Source organism: Pan paniscus, chromosome 8, assembly GCF_029289425.2.
Source record: "Pan paniscus chromosome 8, NHGRI_mPanPan1-v2.0_pri, whole genome shotgun sequence".
Lineage (NCBI taxonomy): Eukaryota > Metazoa > Chordata > Mammalia > Primates > Hominidae > Pan > Pan paniscus.
The window spans coordinates 58,279,377-58,301,721 of record NC_073257.2 but is presented as its reverse complement, the minus strand read 5'-3'; the positions used below and the strand labels follow the sequence as shown (position 1 = coordinate 58,301,721).

Sequence of the window (22,345 nt, the reverse complement as noted above, 5' to 3'; positions counted from 1 at the left end):
TTGGCTGGCCTTTTTTTTTTCTTTTAGCACTTTCAATATATCATCCCATTCTCTCCTGGCCTATAAGGCTTCTGCTGACAAGTCTGCTGTTGGTTCGATGGGGGTCCACTTATAAATGACTAGATGCTTTTTTCTTGCTATTTTTAGGCTTCTCTATTTGTCTTCAACTTTTGACTGTTTGACTATATAATGTGCTGTGGAGGAGACCTTGAATTATATTTGGATATCTCTGAGCTTCTTATATCTAGATGTCTAAATCTTTTGCAAGACTTGGGAAGTTTGCAGCTATTATTTTGTTAGATATTCCATCTTTTTTGTTTTCTGTTTGTCTTCTGATACACTGAAAATTTGAATATTTGGTCATTTCATGGTGTCCCATATGTCATGTATGCTTTGTTCTTTCTTTTCTATTCCTTTTTTAAATTTTTTTGTCTTATTGGATTATTTCAAAAGACCTGTCTTCAAGTTCTGAAATTATTTCTTCTACTTGATCTATTCTATTTGTTGAATATTTCAAGTGTATTTTGTATTTCATGTAATGAATTTTTCAGTTCCAGAATTTCTGTTTGGTTTTTTTTTATAATGTATTTTTGGAAAATGTTTCATTCATATCCTGAATTGCATTTCTCATTTCTTTGTATTGTTTGTCTGTATTCCTGTGTATCTCACTGAGCTTCCGGATCTTGGTCTGTTGCCCAGGCAGGAGTACAGTGGTGCGATCATAGCTAACTGCAGCTTCCAACTCCTGTGCTCAAGCAATCCTCCCACCTCAGCCTCCTGAGTAGCTGGGCCTACAGGCACACATCACCATGCCTAGCTAATTTTTATTTGTATTTTTTATAGAGACAAGGTCTCACTATGTTGCTCAGACTGGTCTCGAACTCCTAGCCTCAAGCAATCCTCATGCCTGGGGCTCCCAAAGTACTGGGATTACAGGTGACAGTCACCATGCCCAGTGTTCACTGAGTTTTAATATCATTATTTTGAATTCTTTTTTTGGGATTTCATAAATTTCTTTTTGATTGGAATTTATTGCTGGAGAATTATTGGGTTCCTTTGTGGGTGTCATATTTGCTTGATTTTTCATTTCTTGTGTCCTTATGTTAATCTCTGCACGTCTGGTGTAACAGTCTCTTCTAGTTTTCTTAATTTTCTGTTGTAGGAGAGGAGTTTTTCCTGAGGGTGTGTCTATGGTGTTGGTTGTGCAGGGCACTTTAGCTTTGATTCTCATTGTGTGCAGTAGTATAGTCTCTGTATGATTTCTTTGGCTATAAATCATGTTTGTGGTGTCTGTGATTTCCTCAGTATCTTAGGGTATGGTGGAGGCTGTAGTCAGGTTTTGCTGGGGACAGGGATACCAGGTTGGCCTGTCCTTGGTCCCAGTGGTGGCAGTAGTGGGGTGAGTATGCCTGCCCTTGGGCCTCAGTGCAGTATATGCTGGCACCAGTGTTAGCGGGTCAGGTGGGTTATTTTTGGGGGACCTCCTTGTAGCTTGCTCAAATGCTGGTAGTGGCAGTGGCGAACTGGGTGGGTGGGTGAATTCTTGGGCTCCTGGGCAGCAGGCATGATATGGGTGATGGCAGCAGCAGTGGCAGGACAACCCTCTGGCTCCCAAGCAGTTTGCGGCTGTGATGGGCTGGTTGAACCAGTCTTCAGGCCCAAATGTGTACGCAATTGAGTGCTAGATGTGGCGGTAATGGCAGGTTGGGTGGGCCTGACCTCAGATGCCCAGGCAGTATGCTCAGGTTCCAATAGTGGTGGAATGGGCTGCGCAGTCCCCAGGCCCCAGGATGGTTTACTCAGGAACTGGGTAGGACATACTTCAGCCCCCCCCGGGGATGCATTCAGGCTCTAGCAGTCTTAGGTAGGGGCTGGGTGATTCCAAGGCCCTGGCAGAATGCTCTGGTGGAGGCAGCAGTGGCTATACTGCAGCCCTACTACTGGGGAGAGTGGGGTTGCTTTCAGTGGCAGTAGGTATGCCAGCGGCTAGGGAGTGCACACTTTGCTCACTTTGTCCTTGGCGCTTGTGAAAACGTGCAGTGGCTTCACTGCTGGGAGCAGCAGGGTCTTTGCCAAATGGTTTGCACTTCATCCCTGGCAGCAGCAGCTAGCTGCTGCAATGGCTGTGGTGAGGAATATCAGTGGGGTTCCAGGGATGTGAAGAAGCAGGGACTGTTGGGCCCCCAGCAGGATGCAGTCTCCTGAGGACTGGGCTCTCAGTATGGTGTCTTCTTGTAGCTGCCTTGGACTCCAGGGGCGTGTGGGACCCATCACGAGCTCCCTCCCTGGAGCAATGCCTTCTCGCCATCTCCAGGCAGCTCCCTCTGTTAGCCTCAAGGCCTGTGAGGGTCTAGGGCTCTGTCACGGCTGGAATTGCAGAAGTGCATGGTAGGAATGTGGACCGCTGGGGATCGCTCGCTTCCCCTTTCCCCACACTGGGGAACCTCTTGGCTGCCTTGCCTGACTGCCCTCTCCTTGCCTGCTCTAGGTGTTTTCTGTCACTTCTCTGTTGAATTCGTGTTCTCTGTTAGATGATCTATTCGAAGTCTGATTCTTCCTTGCTATTTTGGTTCTTCTTTGTAGAGGAGGCAAGTACCAGATGCCTCTAGTCAGCCATCTTGAAGCCCCTCCTCTAGATTTTGATTGGTTAACTTTTTAATGTGAAAATATAACTGTTAAAAAGCATGTTCTTCATTATATCACCTAAACTCATTGTGACGGCCCTTTGTGAGATAGAGCTCTGACAGATGGGTATTCAGGAGGCTGTGTGGTAGAGAGAAGGGAGGGGTGGGGATGGGGCAAGCCAACTTTCCATCTCTGCTGTGAGCCTCTGCCTGTCAAGGGGCCATTGTCTCGGGGTACCAGGAAGCCATAGAGTATGGCTGGCAGGGGTGATGCACAGTGTACTGGGCATGGCCTCAGGGTGGACTCAGGTGACGTGAGGTGACTGCCTGTTCAGGACGTTGTGTCCTGTGCCACCACTTCCCCCACCTGCAGGCTGTCTTACCATTTGACAATATGTCTCATCTCTAACATGGAGACAAGGAGGCCATGCAGAGTTTACGAGGATTGCACACATTGAGATTTTGTCCAGCACCTAACTGTGTGCCAGAAATTGTGCTTTGAATGCTGAACCAAACAGCAGAGGGAAGTACGCAGACCTCTATACGATACCACGGATGGAGAGAATTCCTACAAAGGGAACAGTAAGGAGCTTAGGTAGAGAATTACAGGGAACCCAAGTTGAAGGACTGCTCAGAGAAGATGTGGCTCAGGAGAGGACATGTAAAGCAGATGTGAGAGGTGGAAAGGAGCCAACCAGGATGAGGTTAAACTGTAGTAGAAAGATCATTTGTCACCTGCTTGGAAAATCCAGTACTTTAGATGGACAATGAAAGGCATCTTCAGTGGCTGGGGGTGATGGCTCTCATGGCACCCTATTGCAGGTGCCTGTAACCACAAGATTGTGTTGACTGTGGCTGTTCATGTGAGTACTTTGGCCTAAAATCCTATAGAGACTGATTGAAATTCGCAGAGGAGGCTTAAACCCACTCTATTCAGCTGGAATTTCTTTAATACCAGGAATTGGCCTAGGCTAGGCTAATCATAGGGGCTGGACTTTTTGGAGCCTCTCTTGATGCCTCTCAGAGAAAGACTGTGGTGCAAAAAGGGCAGTACATAGACACAATGTTATTTTATCCCCAGGGAAGCCTTCTCATTCAACCCTGGGAATCAGACTTGGTCCAGGTGACACAATTTCTTGAGCAAGTTCATGATTGGCAGCACTTACCCCAGGGAGAAGGCAGTGGAAGCCTGTAGCATGGGTATCTCTCTGCCAGCCCCCTAGCCAGCCTGGCTCTGTAGGCTCTGGCAGTTGCCCAAGGCTGGGGCCTTGCAGACTGTGATATGTACCTCTTGTTAATCAAATATTCCTGGGTAGAATCAGACTGGACATGTTTAATGAGCAATTACAATGATTGCTCTATTGCTTGGCAAGCACATCTCAATGAATTTGAGCACTAACCCTCCTAGGCCTCCTGAATATTTTCCGGTTATTGTTGCCATTAGACAGGGATGAGATACAGCAGAATGTCACGTATCAGATGGACATTCCTTACAAGGAATTCTTGCTGACCCACTTTTATTACGCGAGGGCAGACCTGGATGTGATTGTCAAGACCAGGGTTTGCTTCTTTCTGTTTCTGAATGCAGAGTTGAGCAGTGACACGCTCAGGTTACTCAAAACTTATGGGTTACAAATAAGGCAAAATGTGCTTTCTTAATTTATTCTGAAGAAAACAGCTGTCCCCAAACAGGATATTTATTCCTAAGTGACAAAAACAAAGGATGAATTGGAGGAGTTTCATGGCATCAGGTGGCCTCAGCACCACTGAGCCTCACTCGAATCCTGACAGCACTGAGGCAGTGTTTCCGTTCAGCTCCCTTTTTGCAAAGTTTAACCGACTGTCTTTGCAGTATTTTTTCATCTGACTGGTTACAGTTTAGTTTTTGGCTGAAGTTTGGTTCAGTCTCCTGAAGGTGGAAGGGGGGCAGGTTTAAAACAATTTCCCAATAATACCAAGATTATTTGCATTTTTCACTCTCATTCTTCCACAAGTATACAGCGGAGTTCCAGAAGCTAAGCAACATGCAGGATAGCATCTTCCTTAGCTGGTGGCATATGTTCCTGTGTTTTAAGATGTTCTAATATAGCAAAGATGGAGAGATGGAACCTGTGTAAACAAAAGCTCTTTGTGAGGGCCTCAGTAATTTTTAAGAGTTTAAGGAGGTCCTGTGGCCAACAAGTTTGAGAATCTCTGTTGTAGAGGCACAGTCTCCCCAGAGGGTAGCTGTTTAGTTCATTGAGTAAATGTTCCCTAAACACCTACTGTGTACCAGACCAATCAGCAACAGCTTCTAAGTTAACATATCCCAGTAACATCTTCTCATAAACCTTGATAGGTGCAATGAAAGAAATGAATAGGGTACAAGGATATGATAACAGGGATGAAAAGCCCTTTCTGAGGAGAAACCTGAGGAGGGGCCATCATGCTGGGTTGGAATGTGGGAGTGTTCCTGGGAGGAGGAGGAGGGGTGGGAAAGGCCACCAGTTGCCGGGAAAGGAGGGCCTAGGCCTAGAGGAAGTGAGGGTCATTTTTCCTGCCTGCCATGTTTCTGTCAGTAGTATACTCCGCGGCTCGGGGTTCGCTCTTAGAGTTCTGTGCATCTTGGGCCAGGGCTGGCCAGATGAGTAGCCTGAGCAGAAGCTGTTTTCTTCCCAGGTGGGTGGACGGTGGTTACCTTGGTTGGAATGAGGCATTTTGTAGCAGATATGAGACCTGCAGGTGTACTCTCTAGGTCATCAAGAATCAAGAGTGGTAGTCACACGGAAGTCTTGTTCCACATTGGAGGTGTGCCTGGAGTGGTGTGTGCTGCATTTCTGCATCTCCCTTGACTTTATTTGATCCTAGTAGCAGCCCTGTAGATTGTTGACCTCATTTTTTAAATGATTAAACTCCTGCTCGGTAGTGTGCTCAGTGGACTGGCCCCAGAACACAGAGGGAAGACTTTGGGGTCAAAAGCCAGTGCTTTGGCCACTGCCCCAGAATTCTCTCAGAGGAAATATTTTATTGCCTCTTGGCAATGAAAATGTATTTCGACTATATTTGAAAAGTTCAATATTTAAAGGAAATCAACAGTATTAAAGGGTCCTTGTGAGTGATAAGTAACTCACAAACACAGCCCCTTTCACCGTGTTATTTCTGGTGATTTTGGATTTTTATATGGTTACATCTTTAGTTTCTGGGACTGTGAAGCCACCTTTGCTCAGAAATCATTGTCTTCAATGTAATTTATTGAAAACAAGTTATATTTGCAAGATCCTCAGCTGCAGCATGGAGGAAGACAGTCCTGAAAAAGTCCCTTCAGCTGTGGCCTTCTGTCCCCTCCACCAGTGCTGTAATATCTTCCCCTCATTGTTCTGGGGATTTATTGCTACTCAAGTAATTCTGACTCCCTTTAAAAGGCCACTGTAGAAGAGAATTCCATGTTAATGCTACTTGGTGTAAGCAATGCTAATGAGAGTCATTTATAATGGATATCATTTTAGCATTCAGTAGTTTTTAATTGTACATGCTTCTCTGTAAGTATATTGTATATACTTACTTTTTTAATGGTCAGTTTTAATTAATTGCCTTTGTGAAAGCTTGTTCTTGGCACAGCCCTTCATAAGAGTCAACATGTATTTATCAGAGCAAGCCACAGAAAAGCCACAGAATGGCCTCTTTTCTTTTAATTGTGGCTCATTTTTGAAGTTGAATACAACTGAGTATTTATCGAAAGCAGAGTTACTCATAATGAAGCATTGGTTTGACAGAGTAACTTCTGTGCTAAGCAGAAAGTTTGTCAAGATGTAATCTCAGTCTGCACATTGCAATATGTAAACACCAAGTGAGTTTATCTGGCTCTGTGGTATGAAGTCAGGCCTGCCGAGTTGACCGTTAGGAGCAGATCCCTATCTCTTAGTTTGGAAGTGGGAGGGCAGTAACCGCTAGCAATCTCATGAGCAGGAAGCACAAATAAAAAAGTGATCTGGTGAGCAAGATTTCTAAAACGGCCCCCAAAAATGTCCCCACAATTGCCTGGAACCTGGGAATGCATTGCTATTATTACTCCTATGATCATGTTGTGTTGTGTGGCACAGTTGACCTTAAAATAAGGGAGATTATTTGGGGTTATAAATACAGGCCCAGTGGAATCCCACAAGTGCTTAAAAAGCAGAGAACGTTCTCTGACTGGTGGCAGAAAGGGAAGTCAGAGAGATTGATACCGCAAGTGGGCTTTGAAGATGGGAAGGGGTCATGTGACTGCAGATGCATGTGGCCTGCCCCAGGTGGAGTCAGCCAGCAGATGGGCCCTCAGTCCTCAAGCTTCAGGGAGCTGTGTTCTGCCAACAACCTGAGAGAATGTGTAAACGCAGTCCTCCCGAGGCCTCCAGGAAGGAGGGAGACTGACCAGAGCAGAGAGTCTCAGCATGCGCATGTAGACTCCTAGTCTGTGGGAACTGTGAAGTGATACATTTGTGTAGTTTTAAGCCACTAAGTTTTGTTTACATAGCAACACACCTCTTATATGGGTGGCAAATGCTTTCCATGTAGAGGAAAACCTTCTTTCTAGAGATCTGTAAGAGCCATTTGCTTCTAGAGCCTCTGGGCCAACAGCCAACATGATCTCTTGATTTAGCCATCTTCTTCTTTTATTTTTTTTTTGATAATTTTTATTTTCTTTGTAGAAATACAGTCAGGCAGTGACTTTCAAGTGACTTTGACCATGATCCAAAGTAAGAAGTAGCTTTTATATTGAAACCCAGTTCACTTTTGCATACACATCTGAGAGACAAAATTACCTCAAAAGACTTTATCCTTTTTATGTCAGATATACTCTGACATATTCTATTTTATTGTACTTTTAAAAACATAGGTCATCACCCACTACATTGATTTCTTTACCTGTCATCCCAAAGTCGGAAAGTTGTTGCAGTTGGTTGTGCTTCTGCAGTTTTGTTTTACTTTTTAAAATCATCAATCACCTGTTATTTTAAGAATAAATTTCTCTTTGGGAAATGTTGCTCAGTGTAAAGTGGCATTATGGTTTTGTGGGTCTCTGTGACAAGTCCATGTCCCTCCATCCAGGTTCCCTGGTCTCCCTCCTGGGTAGTCTGTGCAGCACCAGCACAGATGGCAGTGGTGCCTCTCTCTGCTTGTTTCACTTTGTGTGTTCATTACTGGACATAATGAGAACTTTTCCCATTTTTTTAATGACTGCTGATATTTCTTTCTGTAGATGGAACAGTGTTGCCTCAGCTCCAAGGTGATGGGCATTTAGGGTGATTCCAGCCGTTTGCTGTCACAAACTAGTGCAGTGTACAAACCTCTTCCCGCAGGTGTGTGAGGATGAATTCCTAAAAGAATTGCCGAGACAAAGTATATGTGCCTTTGTCATCCTGAGGGCAGTTGTCATCCTGTGGAGGTTTACCATTTGCTCTCCCACCAGCAATGTATAAGCATACCTGCTTCCCAACACTTCTGCCAACGCATATTATTTGATTAATTTTCTTGGCTGATAATGGTATCTCATTGTAGTTTTAATTTGTATTTCTCATTGTGAGAGAAATGAAGCATCTTTTCATGTTTTGAGAGCCACCTGTGCATCTTTTCCCATTGTTTCTGTTAAGTCATTGATTTGCAGTACTGTAATTTGTGATGAGTTGTAAACATGAGCTCTTCTGGCCTCCTAACCATCCTTATCCAGCCTGTCTTCACGTTCCTCCTTGCCTAAAAACAAGCTCACTCAAACAGATCATTCCTGTGGCCCTCTCCCTTTTGAGATAAATCAGATGGGCAAATTTGCTTTTATTAGGGGCCTGAGACCCAAATGTTTAAAAGTAGCTTAGCTGATGAGTGAAAAGGAGGCCCAGTTGGGGGTTGCACAGAAAATGAGGGGCGTGGGTAATAGAGGAGGCTGGGCAGTAACCTGGCAGAAGGCGCCAGAGGCCAAGGAAGGTGCGCTGGTGTCCTGCAGTGAGAAGGATGTGTGTGCTATCAACTGGGTAAACACACTGCTATAGCTGCTCCAGCGACAGCAGGCACTCTCAGAAGGGAACTGAGAAGGGGAATGCCAGTTTCTGCCAAGGATATATGGAAAAGTTTTTTTTCCCCGTATGTTCTTTGGCAACCTTGTTAAAATCATTTAAAATGGTGAATTTGATAACAAAGCCAGCCACTAAGAGACTTGGATGTAGCAAAACAAATTGTCAAAAAGTATTTATCATTTCTAAGAAATAAAATAAACTGGGATTTAGGCTTGGATAGAAATCCAGAGGTTTGTTTTGGCATAATTAATTACAACATCTGAAGAAGGGAGGATTTTTACAAGAATTTTTTTTTTGTAGTGAGATTGCTTTATATTCCTTTTCATGACTGGAAAGTCTGTCATTTGGCAACCCGCAAAGAACTTCAGGAACAGAGGGCCTAAGTTTTCTTGACACATTTGGATTTTTGCATGATGAACATTTGCACTTTTATTAGTAATTGTCGAGTCGTGTGTGGTCTGATCCTATGGAGAGGAGAGTGTAGGTGTTCTCCGGAGCTAGTACTGCCCCCGGCTTCCACGTGCCACACTGCCTGCTGCTTTCAGAAAGAGCAGGACGGCTGGTCCTGTCCCATCTAGTGAGGTCCTGTCCCATCTAGTAAGGTTCTGTCCTGCAGAGCTCCTAAGAGGGGATTGCTGGCCTTTGATTACACTGGCTTCCAGAATCTGACCATGGAACCATTATTTGAAGCTGTCAGCTTTATTTTGTTGTTGATCAGGCCAGTCTTTTAGGTCTTTGTTGGTTGATAGATTTCTCTCAGGTCTATAGCAGCAACAAATAAAGCTCTTTAAAATTATTTTCTTGACCATTCTGCCTGTGGATTGGTTCTGACCTTTGAAATGTTTGCTGTCCTTTAGATCGTGACAGAAGGAGCCTCTTCTGGGAGCTGTGATGACCCCACAGATCTCACTGGTTTTCTTGCTTTTATTGGAGGAGTTAGCATTTGCTGAAGTTTATATTTATGTAAAATAACAATAAGTAGATTTTAAAATTTTTCTTTAAATTCTATGATCTAAAGAAGAGAGACTCTTTCTCTGTCATTGGGAGGCTTGATGAGGATCGGACATACCTGCTGAGAGTATCCTGTAATGTTTTCATAAGATTGGAAATGGTGAAATGAGAGCAGAAATGTAGGCAGAGGATGCTAAGGCTGTTTCCTGTTTCCTAAGTAAAACTGAGCAGGGCAGAATCTCCCCAGCCCTGCCAGAACTCCCTTCCTCCTTGGGTCCGCTGTCACTGTCATGCTGGCCTTGACATCTGCTACAAGTGCACACACATGGGGAACCACACAGGGAAGTGAACACATGTCCTGACGTGTGTGTGTGCCTGGTGTGGCTGCTTCCTTGATCCAGGCTTTGTTCTGTTACGAGGCTCTGCCCTCCTACCTTCAGGCCTTGCTCCTCATCATGGGCATGCAAGGATGGAATCGTTACCCCAGAGTACACTTTTTGACTTGGATTACTTGTCGTTTAGTACTGGAGTTCAGAACTTTAATTTCCCATCAGAAACCTGCCTCCTGGACCCAGGACACTGACCTTGATTGGGCACGATTTTCCAGATAAGACCTCACCTCCTCCCAACAGGGTTTGCCTTCCCTTCAGAATACCGGAAAGTACACGTGGTTCCAAGAGGACCATGCTCTTACTAAGATAAAAGGGAGGAGGGTGACTAGGTACTTTCCTCTGCTGCCATCCCTTGAAGGAAGGGGGCTTCCTTCAATGCCTCATCAGTTCCAGGGAGTATGCTTGACCCAGCAACACAGAGGAAGAAGTGACCTCATAGCAATGAGGGGCAAGCATGTGGATATTGCTGGGTATTTCTTCCTCAGAGTCTACCTGGGGACAGGTGATGAAGACGCTCACTTCTCTGCAATACACCATGATCAGGCTTTGGTCTTCATGACACATTTTAGCCTTGCCTATGTGTGTTGAACAGAGCTGGTCATCCTCAGAAATAACAGAAGAGAGCAATAAGTACAGGAAGGCTTTCAGTCCCAGAATAGTGTTAGGACTAAATGTCAGAGAACAGGGGGACTGTAGGAGTTTGGGGACCTTAGCATGGATACCCTCTCAATCTGCTCCCCTGTGGTATAAACAGTAAAGCCCATTGTACTAAAAGGCCTTGAGTGCTTGTCTCTGGGGCAGGTGGAGCCAGTGATGGGTGCCCCGAGAGGAGGATGCTGGAGAGGGGACAGTGTCTAAGGCAGTTGGAGAAAAAGGACAATGGCTTATGCAGTCAGGCCTAGAAGATGCAAGGGATGTCACAGCATAGTGTCCACAGGCATCCCTAGATGTCTCTCATTTTGTTTCAGGAAGAATATTGACAAAGGTAGTGATGGGAGGGTTATTTCAAGGATGCTATTTTCATGTGTCCAAGTAAACTTAAGATTTCTAAGAACTTTGACCTCTAATGCTTTTAAAGACCGTGTACCTCATGCCCATATGCACATTCAGTTAGAAAATAAATGTAGATTCTTTGGTGAATTCGAAGATGTGCTCATGGAGTGGCACAGCGTGATCTCAGTGTACACATGAAGCATGCTGATGAGAGCCTCTTGGATCTTGTTTCTTCAGGTGGACTTGCATTAAAGTGCTGTTGAATCTCTGCATTGGGAGTGGGAGCAGCCATGCGATGGATGCCTTAATCCGAGTGCCATCCTGGCTCTCTCCAGGCTGCTTCATTTGCTGTGAGGGGTAGGGGGAGGAGGAGTTTCCGGGCAATGGCCCTATCTGTTCTGGTGGTTGACCAAGGGTCGGGGGTCCCAAAGGTGGAGTTCCAGGATGAGAGTGCACCCTTGGGGATGGTACTTAGAAAGAGTGGGGACTAGGCCTCAGCCAGGGAATGGTGGGCCAGGGTGGAGCTCCTTTGTATCAAGGAGTTAGGGCCAAGGGCCATGCAGGTGGGCCTGCAGAAGGTGGGTGGTGATATGGCCTTTCCGGTGATAACAGACTCGTGGCACTGTTTTCCTGGGGCTGTTGGGGTTGCATGGAGCAGATTCTCACTCAGGCTTACTGTCTTAAGGAGGGAAGAATGCTTTTTTATGAATAGGCATAGGTCTGTGGGGCTGTGGAGCCTGGGGAATCCGAGGCTGGCGTGGGAGTCTGGGGCCCTCTAGCGGTGGTGGTGCATTCTCAGCTCAGTGCCACTCACTCTCTGTCCCTATTTCTCTCTGTCCATTTCTCTCCTCACTGCAGTGCTTCCTCTCCTTCCTAGATTTTTTTCTCTAAGTTTGACTATTCACCACCCCAGAGACTCTGTTCTATCCCATGACCTCTTGCTGTACTTTCTTTCAAATCTAAATTTTCTTGATTATTTTTCTTAATTTACAGTTTCAAGATTAGACCTATTGGGAGCATTCTGTGCTCTACCTCAGCCCCTGGTTGAGCTATGGATTGGTGTCCCCCATGGTAACGTGGTCTGGACTCCCTTTTGTGTGAAGAGCTGTGGCAGGGCAGTGAGGTTTCGTGGAACTCAGGGAGCATCTGGCACTATGTATGAGGTTGTGAGGTGGGAGAGAGCTCTTAAATCTACCAGCCTTGTTGATCTTGGGAACTAGGAGAGAGTGCTAGGGAAGCCAGTGCCAGCAGGCCTGGAGCCTCATATTTCTTTGGCATTTGTATGATACCTTCTAGTACTTCGTTTTTCGACTTACATATGAACTAACTCAATTTAGATGCTTAGAAAATAAACGGCCACTGGACCTACAAGAGATTAGTAGTGGTGTTCCATAGCCTTAGACATTTCTTACACTTTTATCCACAGATAAGAAAAAAATAGTGATATTTTATTTGTTTTGCCAAAGCTTAGAAGGATCTAATATGTGTTACTCGTTGAGCAGCGGGAAGCAGCAGACATTTCTAGGGTTTCTCCCTGTCACCATTCAGGAGACAGTGCACACAATCCCCTTGGCTCTTACCTGAACACTGACCACAGGTCTGTCATTGCAGGCTGGGAGTCCTCCGTCAGCATCAACTCCGGCTCCGGTGTCCTCCTTCTCTCGCACTTCTATCACGCCATCCAGCCAGGACATCTGCAGGTAACACTCTGCTTCAGATGCTGCCATGATCAATGTGCAGCCAGAAATAAGCATTAGTGTCTGTAGGTTCTTGAATTTCCATTTGCTTAATCAATCTGCCTTTGGTCTAAACAGTTGGCGAGTTTTATGTGTGGTTTGCTCACCAAGTTACCCATGCTAGTCTCATTTCTTCACTATGATGTCTATTCTCTTTTAAAATTGTTTTTACTTTCTGTGCTTTTATCCCACTGTTCTGCATGCAGTTCCAGTGCAGTGTTTTCTGAGTGTTGTCACCACAGTTCCGTGCAGTCTGCTGTTGTCTTGAAAGCTCCTCACTGCCAGAGTTCTCTGACACAAGGGCTCACTGTGACAGTTATCTGTAAGGACACATTACAGGCGTCAAAGAGAAATTCCTTTGGTTCAGAATGGGCCCAGGCCTTGAAGCCTGCTAAGAATACCAAAGCCAGAAGAACACTAAAGTTCTCAAGGTCCCTCAATGATGTGGGTGAGAAGGCGCAGGATACTTCAGAAAGTTTTGCCTATGTGGAAAGAACTTGTTCTGAAGGGAAATTAATACTCCCTCAAGATACGTGTCTCAAAACTAACAGGTTTCATCATAAAGAAAAAAGAACCCTGAACCACAAACCTCTTGGCAATTCCAAACATTCTTGTGTTTCATGCCTTTCTGCCAGTCGCTCAACTGCCTCAGAGGTGGAAGCTGGCAAGGGGGGCAGGCCCGGCCTGCTGCTGGAAGAGAAGGCAGATGGTGAGGCCACGTCCCGAAGCCGGCGACTGCTCCAGTACCTGTTCTCACTCTCGCACGGCTCGAGCGCCAGCAGCCTGCACAGGTTCCATGAGCTGGAGAGCTGCGCTGCTCGCCTGCACACTGCCAAGTCCTCCAGCAGGCTGGCAGGGAGTATGGGCTTCTGCTCTGACGAGATGGGAGACGACGACGTCTTTGAGGACAGCACATCTGCAAAACTGAAGAGTAGGGTTCTGCGGGCGCCCCTCTGCTCCACGGAAAAGGACAGCGACCTGGATTGTCCTTCTCCCTTCTCTGAAAAATTACCCCCCATATCTCCCGTGTCCACGTCAGGGGATGTCTGCAGGTTGGTTTGCCAGGAAATGCCATTCTAGCCATCTCTGCTCGCATCGGGAACCTCATCTTGCTTTAATATGTGAAGTTTCAGGAAAATGAAGTAATAGAAAGTTGTAACCAGTTGTGGGTTGATCGTTTTCTCCAGAAGAATGGAGTATCAATATCATTTGAAAAACTTAATTTTTATGATGTGAGTCCCAAGATAGTTTTACAAATGATAAAAGAGGAAGAAGCTGGCTGGGCGCGGTGGCTCACGCCTGTAATCCCAGCACTTTGGGAGGCTGAGGCGGGCGGATCACCTGAGGTCGGGAGTTTGAGACCAGCTTGGCCAACGTGGCGAAACCCCGTCTCTACTAAAAATACAAAAATTAGCCGGGCGTGGTGGCGGGCATCTGTAATCCCAGCTACTCAGGAGGCTGAGGCAGGAGAATTGCTTGAACCCGGGAGGCGGAGGTTGCAGTGAGCCAAGATTGTGCCATTGCACTCCAGCCTGGGCAACAAGAGTGAAACTCTGTCTAAAAAAAAACAAAACAAAACAAAAAAAAAAAAAGAGGAAGAAGCTACACATATTAAAGGCCAAGCTGACTCTTCTAAACTAAAAATAAGTAGACTTTGCATAAAGAAACTGGGAGAAAGAAACTAGTATCTTCAGTTTTCCAGCCTGATGGTCCAGATTTTAAGCATTGTTGCATCTCCCAGCCTCTTTTTTAACCCTTGCTCCCTACCTACCCCCAAAAGGTGTGTGGGGACTGGCTGTTCTCCAGTGGCTCCTTCCTTCCTTCTTTTTAACTGAGGTGTAGCCACCTATGTCCCATCCTAATTCTGTTTCCCCCCTTTATCTTCCCTTGTGCAGCATCCTTGTCTGGCCTCCATAATTCACTTTTTTGTCATGACTCTTGTGCCCTCCTCATTCTGATCTTTCTCCAGTCTCCGCTCCTTAGTGCCAGCTGTCATCATTTCTAACATTTGGATCAGAGATCCCCTCACTAAAACAGCCTGAGAGCCTGGCTCCTTCCAGGACGAGTGCCCCAACCTGTTCTCTAGCTGCTGGAAAAGACCCCTCTGTTTCTTAAAAGCCTGTTAAGTTCCTTCAGGCTAGTAGCTACACCTTGTTGCATACTTCCTTGGAAATAGAGAGTGCTTTCAAATTAATTTCTCACTTATTGCTACTAGTAGTCCCAAGAAAAAGAGATGAAATTGCGGCATCTTGTAATGGTGAGTGTTTTAGGTCTAGGAGAGAGATACTGTCATCTTTGTTTACTTGCTGAGAGACGACAGAAATGTGTAGTTGTGGGGTATGAAGGTAAAGTCAGTGATTATAGCTAAAAAGCAAATGTCATTTAAGGTCACTGGTATTTTTGGATGTTGGAATGCAGGTTTTGTTTTACATAGAAATTTTCCCTCTAATTATTTTACCATCTTATGTTCTGGAAAATGATTCCATGTTGCTTTAAATTCATCTTTCAGTGAAGTTCTTATTTCTTACCAAAAAACGACGGCTTTGTCATTTCTTACATCGTTTTTTCCTTTCTGTTGCCAAATGCCCTCCAGACTTTCCATGTTGGTGCGGTAAGCTAGACATTTTTAGTTTGTAGTGATTGTTTTCATTTGTGTTTGTATGTTTTTGTGCCCATAGCACTTCTGTAATGTTCGTTTCTGAGTTTCCTTTGGGGGGATTGACCTGCCACTGAAGCGTCAGCTTCCCTGTCATGGGACTGTCCTTGGAATGACAGGTTTTCCTTCCACCATAGGATCTGCCACTGTGAAGGAGATGATGAGAGCCCCCTGATCACCCCCTGCCACTGCACAGGAAGCCTCCACTTCGTGCACCAGGCCTGCCTGCAGCAGTGGATCAAGAGCTCCGACACGCGCTGCTGCGAGCTCTGCAAGTATGAGTTCATCATGGAGACCAAGCTGAAGCCGCTGAGAAAAGTACGTGGGAGGAAGGGATGCTTCACCCTTCCTGAAACCAGTGACCCCCAGAAAGCTGGTGTCTCAGATCAGGAGGTCATGGCTTGCCTGCGTTCATTTCCTTAAAAAGCTGGGGCTGGTGCTTACATTTGCATTGTAGAGATTGTTGTTTCTGGTGCTGATTTTCAAGTCCCTCTTCTCAGGAAGAAGCTCTTTCTGACCATTCATAATCCTTCTTTTCCCTTCAAAGTAAGACTGCTTGCTTGTCGGTGTCAGTCATCTGGCCTTTGACTACAGACTGTTTGTGACATATCTTAGCACCTAATTTTATACATATTAACTGTTGATGTCCTGCTTCTCTGATTAGGACTGTCTGTTGGAGATTAGTATCTCCCCAGCACCCAGCACAGTGTAGCACACAGTAAATTTATTTGTATACACCCATGATAACTATTTGCTGGATGGGAGTGTGAGTAGGTGGATAGGGAAAAGAAAGGAAGCACAAACGTTGCGTGATGTGCAACTGTCTTCAGAAAGGACCCACAGGCGTTGCATGACACGCAGCTGTCTGGAGGCCCATGTCACTGCTCCCTCTGAGAGGAGCTTTGTCCGCCACACTGGCTTCCTGTTTAAATGTTGACTGTTTCATATATCTCTCTAGATGCCCAGCACAAAAGGTTTTGTCTGGAAGAATAAAAAACTGTTCCTATCTCAGAACATTAATATATAAATTGCAAGATAGTCACATAATCAAATACTAGCCAATTAAATGCTAAATGATGTGCTGGTAGAGCATATCAGTCATTCAGAAAAGGAAATGCTCATTATGAGCTAGAGTGCTGGGGAAGTGGAGCGATGGTAGCCTCATAGGGTGTTTGGGTTTTAGAGCAGTTCTTGAAGGATCACTAGGATTTGGAGGCAGAGTGCAAGGAGTTTAGAGAGGTCAGGCTGTCTGTGGAGTAAACCATACCCTAGAAAGGTGAAGGTGAACATTGACAGGGTGTCAAGCTACGTGCGTTGTAGGAAGTAGCAGGGAGCATGGGGCACTGAGGCACTGACTCTGTATTATAGGTAGGAAGACCAGGGAACTTGCTAGTGTATAAAATCCCAGCAGAACACAACCAGATGTTAGAGAAGGCTTGTGCAAACTGCTTAAAAAAATGTTTTGCCCAGTAGAAACCTTGTAATTTATTGGGTGCCTACTCTATGCTAATCTCTCAACATGGGAAGTCCTTGAGGCTCTATTTTCAACTACCCTGCATAGACTCATCTGGAAAGAGGCTGTGACTAGGGTTGGCAAAGGATATGTGCAGAGTGTTTACACATTGTTCTTTCTCTCTACCTTTATGTGTTTTCTCCTGATTCGGAAACCAGTAAATGAAAAAGAAAGTCTGGCTATTTGGAGTAAATTAATGAGCTCCTAGAGGAGATGGGACTAGCAGAGTCTGCTTGTACCAGGAACTCTTAGCGTCGATTTCGAGCTGTTGCTGCCAAAGTAGCAAGGACCAAAGAGTGAGCGTCTTCTGCCATTCACCTTCACAATGTAGTGTGACCCATCTGCTAGTGTGTTGTGGCATCATCAACCCTCTTCTTCCGCTCGTCCATGCCAGTCAGCACATCAGGGAGACTTAAAACGTAGCACCTGGGTCCTGGGCCAACATACTGTTTTCATTAGGACTGAAATCATAGAATTCTTTATCAGGCCATCTTACGTCTGCTTGCAAGAATAAGCAGACAAGGGGATTTTTGATGGTAGTTCTGCATTCATCTTGATCCTGGCTTCTTTTCATTGCATAGAAAGTTGGCTGCACCTGGTACCTGGTTGAAGCCAAGTGGTTTTAGGAGAACAATACTTGGGGGAATGCATCTAGTTTGGGAAGGGAGAAGTGGGGCGGAAAGCCAATCTTACCTACCTACAATGCTCTCACCCCACCGGAGCCCTTCCCCAGAAGCCTAAGCCTCACACTCTGTGTTGTCTTTCTAGTGGGAGAAGTTGCAGATGACGTCCAGCGAGCGCAGGAAGATCATGTGCTCAGTGACATTCCACGTCATTGCCATCACATGTGTGGTCTGGTCCTTGTATGTGCTCATTGACCGTACTGCTGAGGAGATCAAGCAGGGGCAGGCAACAGGTGAGTTCTCAGGCTGGAGCAAGCTCAGCATGGGGGCCGGGATAGCTCACAGGAGTCCTGGGGTCAGAGGATTTTCCAGTTAGCCAAAAATGTCTGGGTTTCCGGAGGAGGGACGTCAGTTAGGAGGCACTAGCCTCCTTTTTGGCATTTCTTTTGCTGTGGTGGTAGTTTTTGAAACCCAGTCAGGAGAGTTCATATTCTGGAGCATGAGAATCTCCGCAAACTACGTCCTATAAAAGCAGGAAGTAGCTGGACACTGTCTTCCACTCTTCTTTGACTGAGCAACATTGGATGAGTTGTGAATCCATTGGTCAGTTGTGCAGGCTTGTGGTCCCCAGATACTTAAGGAGGCTGTGGGATGGAGGATTGCTGAGGCTCAGGAGTTCAAGGCTGTAGTGTGCCATGATCACACCTGTGAATAGCCACTGCACTCCAGCCTGGGCAACATAGCAAGACTCCATCTCTTAAAAAACAACAACAACAACAAAGAATCAGTTGATTATGGGAAGTTCAGAAGTTGTGTTTTTCTTTACTTCATATCTTAAATAAAATCTAATAGGCTGAGCTTTTCCCTTCCAGGAATCCTAGAATGGCCCTTTTGGACTAAATTGGTGGTTGTGGCCATCGGCTTCACCGGAGGACTTCTTTTTATGTATGTTCAGTGTAAAGTGTATGTGCAATTGTGGAAGAGACTCAAGGCCTATAATAGAGTGATCTATGTTCAAAACTGTCCAGAAACAAGCAAAAAGAATATTTTTGAAAAATCTCCACTAACAGAACCCAACTTTGAAAATAAACATGGACATGGAATCTGTCATTCCGACACAAACTCTTCTTGTTGCACAGAGCCTGAAGACACTGGAGCAGAAATCATTCACGTCTGATTGTGTGCGGGTTGTCATTTTCCTGGACATCCATGGAGAGCTGAAGGAAATTGTTTACTGCCAATTGTATACCTTTCTTATGTCCTTTAATAGCATAGACTGGACAGGTGACTATTTATAGTGGCTTCTCTTTTTCTAAACCCTCCTTAGTCTCCTAGAAAACCTTCCTGTGGGCCGGGCATGCCTGGGTCCTGCCTCTGCCTGGCAGCTCTGTGGGAAAGTGGAAGACCCCATGATGACATCATGGGGAGCCAGCAGAGTTCCTGCCCATGGTCTTGAGCTGAATGAGAGAATAAAATGCCAATCCCAAGGGAAGAGGAGGAGCAGGGGTGCCCAGGCCCTGATACCCAGCCGCCTCCAGCTTGCAGTGGTCCCCAGCCTGGAGCAGAGCATTGGGGAATGTCTAGCCATGACAGGAGGATTCCCTCTGCACCACGGCGAACCCCAGGAGATGGTATTGAAACAGACCCCCAAACACAGACTCCTGCCTGCCCTCTGCCGTTGCTGCCTCCTCCATGCTCTTGAGCAGGTGGGGCCATGGTGCTCTGTGGTGGCGCATGATTCACTGAGCAAACAGCACTTTACAGAAGAAAATCTTTATTTTGTAATATGTGTGTCCAGTGGGATTGACACTCAAAAAAAGTCTCACTTAGAAATCTTCCCTTCCGTAGCTTTGTATCTCCTTTACATCATGAGAGATCAAAAACCCATTTTGCCTTACATATGCTAAGAAGCGTGGCATTTGTTCTGTTCATAAAACAGACTCATGACTTTAAGACAGGACAAGCAGGCCAGAGGCTTTTTTTTTAATCACAGATCTCATGGGAATTAATGGATGCTAAATGGCAATTAAAGCATGATTCCTATGCTTTTGAGCCTGTTTTATGACAAGGTGTTACTTTGTAGACTTGGCCCGTACATTTCTTTTTTGTCAACACTGAGAACAGTTTCTGAGATCGAAATGGAAGGAAAGGAAGTGAGTAATGACAACAAAACTGAATATTTAAAAAATATTCCTTTATAGTTAAATCTCTCCAGTTGGTGCTGGCTTCACATTGAAAGAGCAGCCATGTGCCACCCTGGCCGGGGTGTGTGCACTGCATGCAGGTTCTCCCTTGCATGCAAGATGGGTGCTGGCCCACTGTGAGGCTTCTGCTCGGGGAAGTTCTGTGGAGTCACTACCAGGGCCAAGAGGCAGGTGGGCTGGCTCTGGGACGAGGGCCAGGTGTGAGCAAACTGCCAGGGTCCGCTGTGCCACTGCTTCCCGGCCACATGCCCGCCCAGCTGTCGCCTTAACTGGACTGAACAGACAGGATCCTTCAGGGCCCTTGGCCCCACTCTCAGTGCATTCTGTCATCAGGGATTACCACCTGTACCATTTTCATAAAACAAAACCAAAATCACTACCATCAAATGGCCTTGTCCCTCTAAAAAGTCTGCTTAAAATTCTGTTTTTAAAACCCAGTTTCCTAGTTTTCCAGGCAAATAGTTACCTCCGGGAAAGTTGCCGGGGGGGGCCTGAAGCACAATGTAGCGCAGATGCTTCCTTTCCAGGCCATTCTCTCACCCAGCCTGCACGGAGGAGATGGGAGATGCTGGGGGTCCTGCCCTCAGTCTTTCTGGGCCTTAGGCGTTTCGTTCGTCCTGCTAAGGGGATGAAGCAAACACAAGGTGATTCCTTTGCCTTTCAGAGTGGAAGCCCTGGAGTTTGTTTTGAAGGCCAGGAGGCTGAAGGATCTCTAAGCTACGGTGTGGGCTTAATAGCAGCAGGCTTTGTCCTCCTGTCTCCTCCAAGCCAGTGTCTGATTCCTTGGCAACACAGGTCTTAGTCTGTGGAGTGGCTCTGCTGTGGCCTTCCTCTGGCCGGGCAGGCACTGTCCAGCCATAGCCAGCTCCTGAGAATAGGTCAGCCTCTCCTTTCTGTCTCCCAGGGCACATCCAGCCCGTGCCTGTGTTCACTGTGCCCCGAAGTGCAATTACCCATACCCCTTCTCAGCCTGGGGACCCCAGGCAACCACAGACTGTCCACTCAGGGGAGCTGAATCCCAGGTCAGCCCTGCCAGTGTCCCTTAGGAACTGCGCAGGCAAGGCCCCTGGTTTTGTATACTTGTTCCTGCCACCCAGCAGTAGATGAGTGTTTCAGGTGAAAACCAGGATAGATTTTCTAAGTGTGAATCCCCACTTCACATATGGAACCCCTTATGCCGAACTTGAAAAGCACCAAGACTTCCTGTAGACAAGAAAGTGCTTAGGTAGGGACAGCCCCTGGGCAGCCCACCCAGTGTAGCTGGCACCCCACTATGGCAAAGGTGCCTTGATAACTGAGCCCTGTATCCCTCCCATGCCCAACCAGATTCTCATGGGAAGCCCTCTCCCTTCTTTTCTGCCTAACACCATCTCATCGTTTCTGGCCTCACTGTGGACAATCCACACACATTCTTCTTTCCTCTCCTGGCGGGGCACAGAGCCACCCCCTTGCCTTTTCTTTTCTTGAAGGTTCTAGTTCAGCTCCTGATTCATCAGACCCTTCTAGCCCCCTGCATCTAGCAGTGAAGCATGAAGCCTGGTGGGGATGTGGTACTCCCATGTGGTGTGGCCACCGGCTCTGCCAGTGTTCCTGTAGCCTTGGAAAACTTGCTCTCTTGGTTCTTTTGGGTGCTGTGTACTCCCCAGCTTCCCCCCTTCCCCCCATTTTGCACCTGGGTTTAGTGAAAGGATGGCATTTGGTTGACCCATATAGAAACCCAGAATGAGGTCTCAGGGCCAGGAGGCCTGGTATTTGTAGGCCAGGTAAGGGGAAGAGGCAAGTGGTCTGGGGTATCACCAGCCAGCCCTCTCTGATTTGGCCTCTACTCCCCATAAGTCACAGTACCATAAGCAGGCTTCTGGCCTCAGCAATTTGGTCTTTGTGCCCAAGTTTATTGTGAGAATTTCCTGAAAACTCTATAAAAGGTCTCTTCCTACTGTAGGCCTCTAATGTTTCTCCCCTTTTTGCTTCAGTCCACTCTTCAGTCTTGTAGGCCTAGTTTTCACACCTGCACATGTGTCCTACCTGGCCACAGGCATGCAGGCCTCAGGCAGCTGGGCCAGTTTGGGAGCCTCGGGTGATGTCTGCACGATCTGGGGCTGCCTCTGCACCCCTGCTGTGGGCTTCAGGGTTGGAGAAGGGCTGGGACCAACCGGGTGAGATCCACAAGTCTCTGGATGTGGCTGAAGGCAAATACACAATTGAAGTACTTTCCGTTTTGAAGTGCTTTCCCTTTTGAATCGGGTTTGAAACATGCAGCTTCCGTCTCTAGCCCAAGGAAAGACCAAAACATAGGGAAATAAAAGCATTTATCTTTGTCTTGGAAGTAATTGTTGAAGTTGTGCAGTTGATCAGTGCACAGTTAGATGCAATGTTTATAGAAATTGATTGTTAAACCAAATTTACACTGGCATGTGTGGTGTAGTTTCTAAAAGGCACTTCACATTTGAAATTTTTCTTACCTTAGAAAGTTTCTAGTGATCTAAATGTCTAGTTTTGTATTCTTTTGTGTATGTTCACTGTTTCTCAGTATTACCACTTGAATAATTCTCTGTACGGGGGGGTTTGTGCTATACACTGGGATGTCTAATTGCAGCAATAAAGCCTTTCTTTAAAAAGGAGTTTTG

At 46.1% G+C, this 22,345-nt stretch overlaps 1 protein-coding gene across 11 annotated transcripts in view; it reads left to right on the top strand.

The window, feature by feature from the left end:
• MARCHF8 (membrane associated ring-CH-type finger 8) overlaps positions 1-22,339 on the top strand; it is a 139,161-nt gene extending 116,822 nt beyond the window's left edge. For 6 of the 11 annotated variants that reach the window (XM_034930393.3, XM_008969845.5, XM_008969843.4 and 3 more), the window contains 5 exons: positions 12,598-12,686; positions 12,929-13,774; positions 15,516-15,696; positions 17,660-17,807; positions 18,387-22,339. In XM_034930393.3, coding sequence (XP_034786284.1) covers positions 12,598-12,686; positions 12,929-13,774; positions 15,516-15,696; positions 17,660-17,807; positions 18,387-18,691 — 1,569 coding nt within the window. In that variant the 3' untranslated portion in view covers positions 18,692-22,339. The remainder of the gene's footprint in view (positions 1-12,597; positions 12,687-12,928; positions 13,775-15,515; positions 15,697-17,659; positions 17,808-18,386) is intronic. The other 5 variants (XM_063607365.1, XM_057298861.1, XM_055092700.1 and 2 more) reach the window with 1 other exon arrangement.
• The last annotated feature ends 6 nt before the right edge of the window (positions 22,340-22,345 follow it).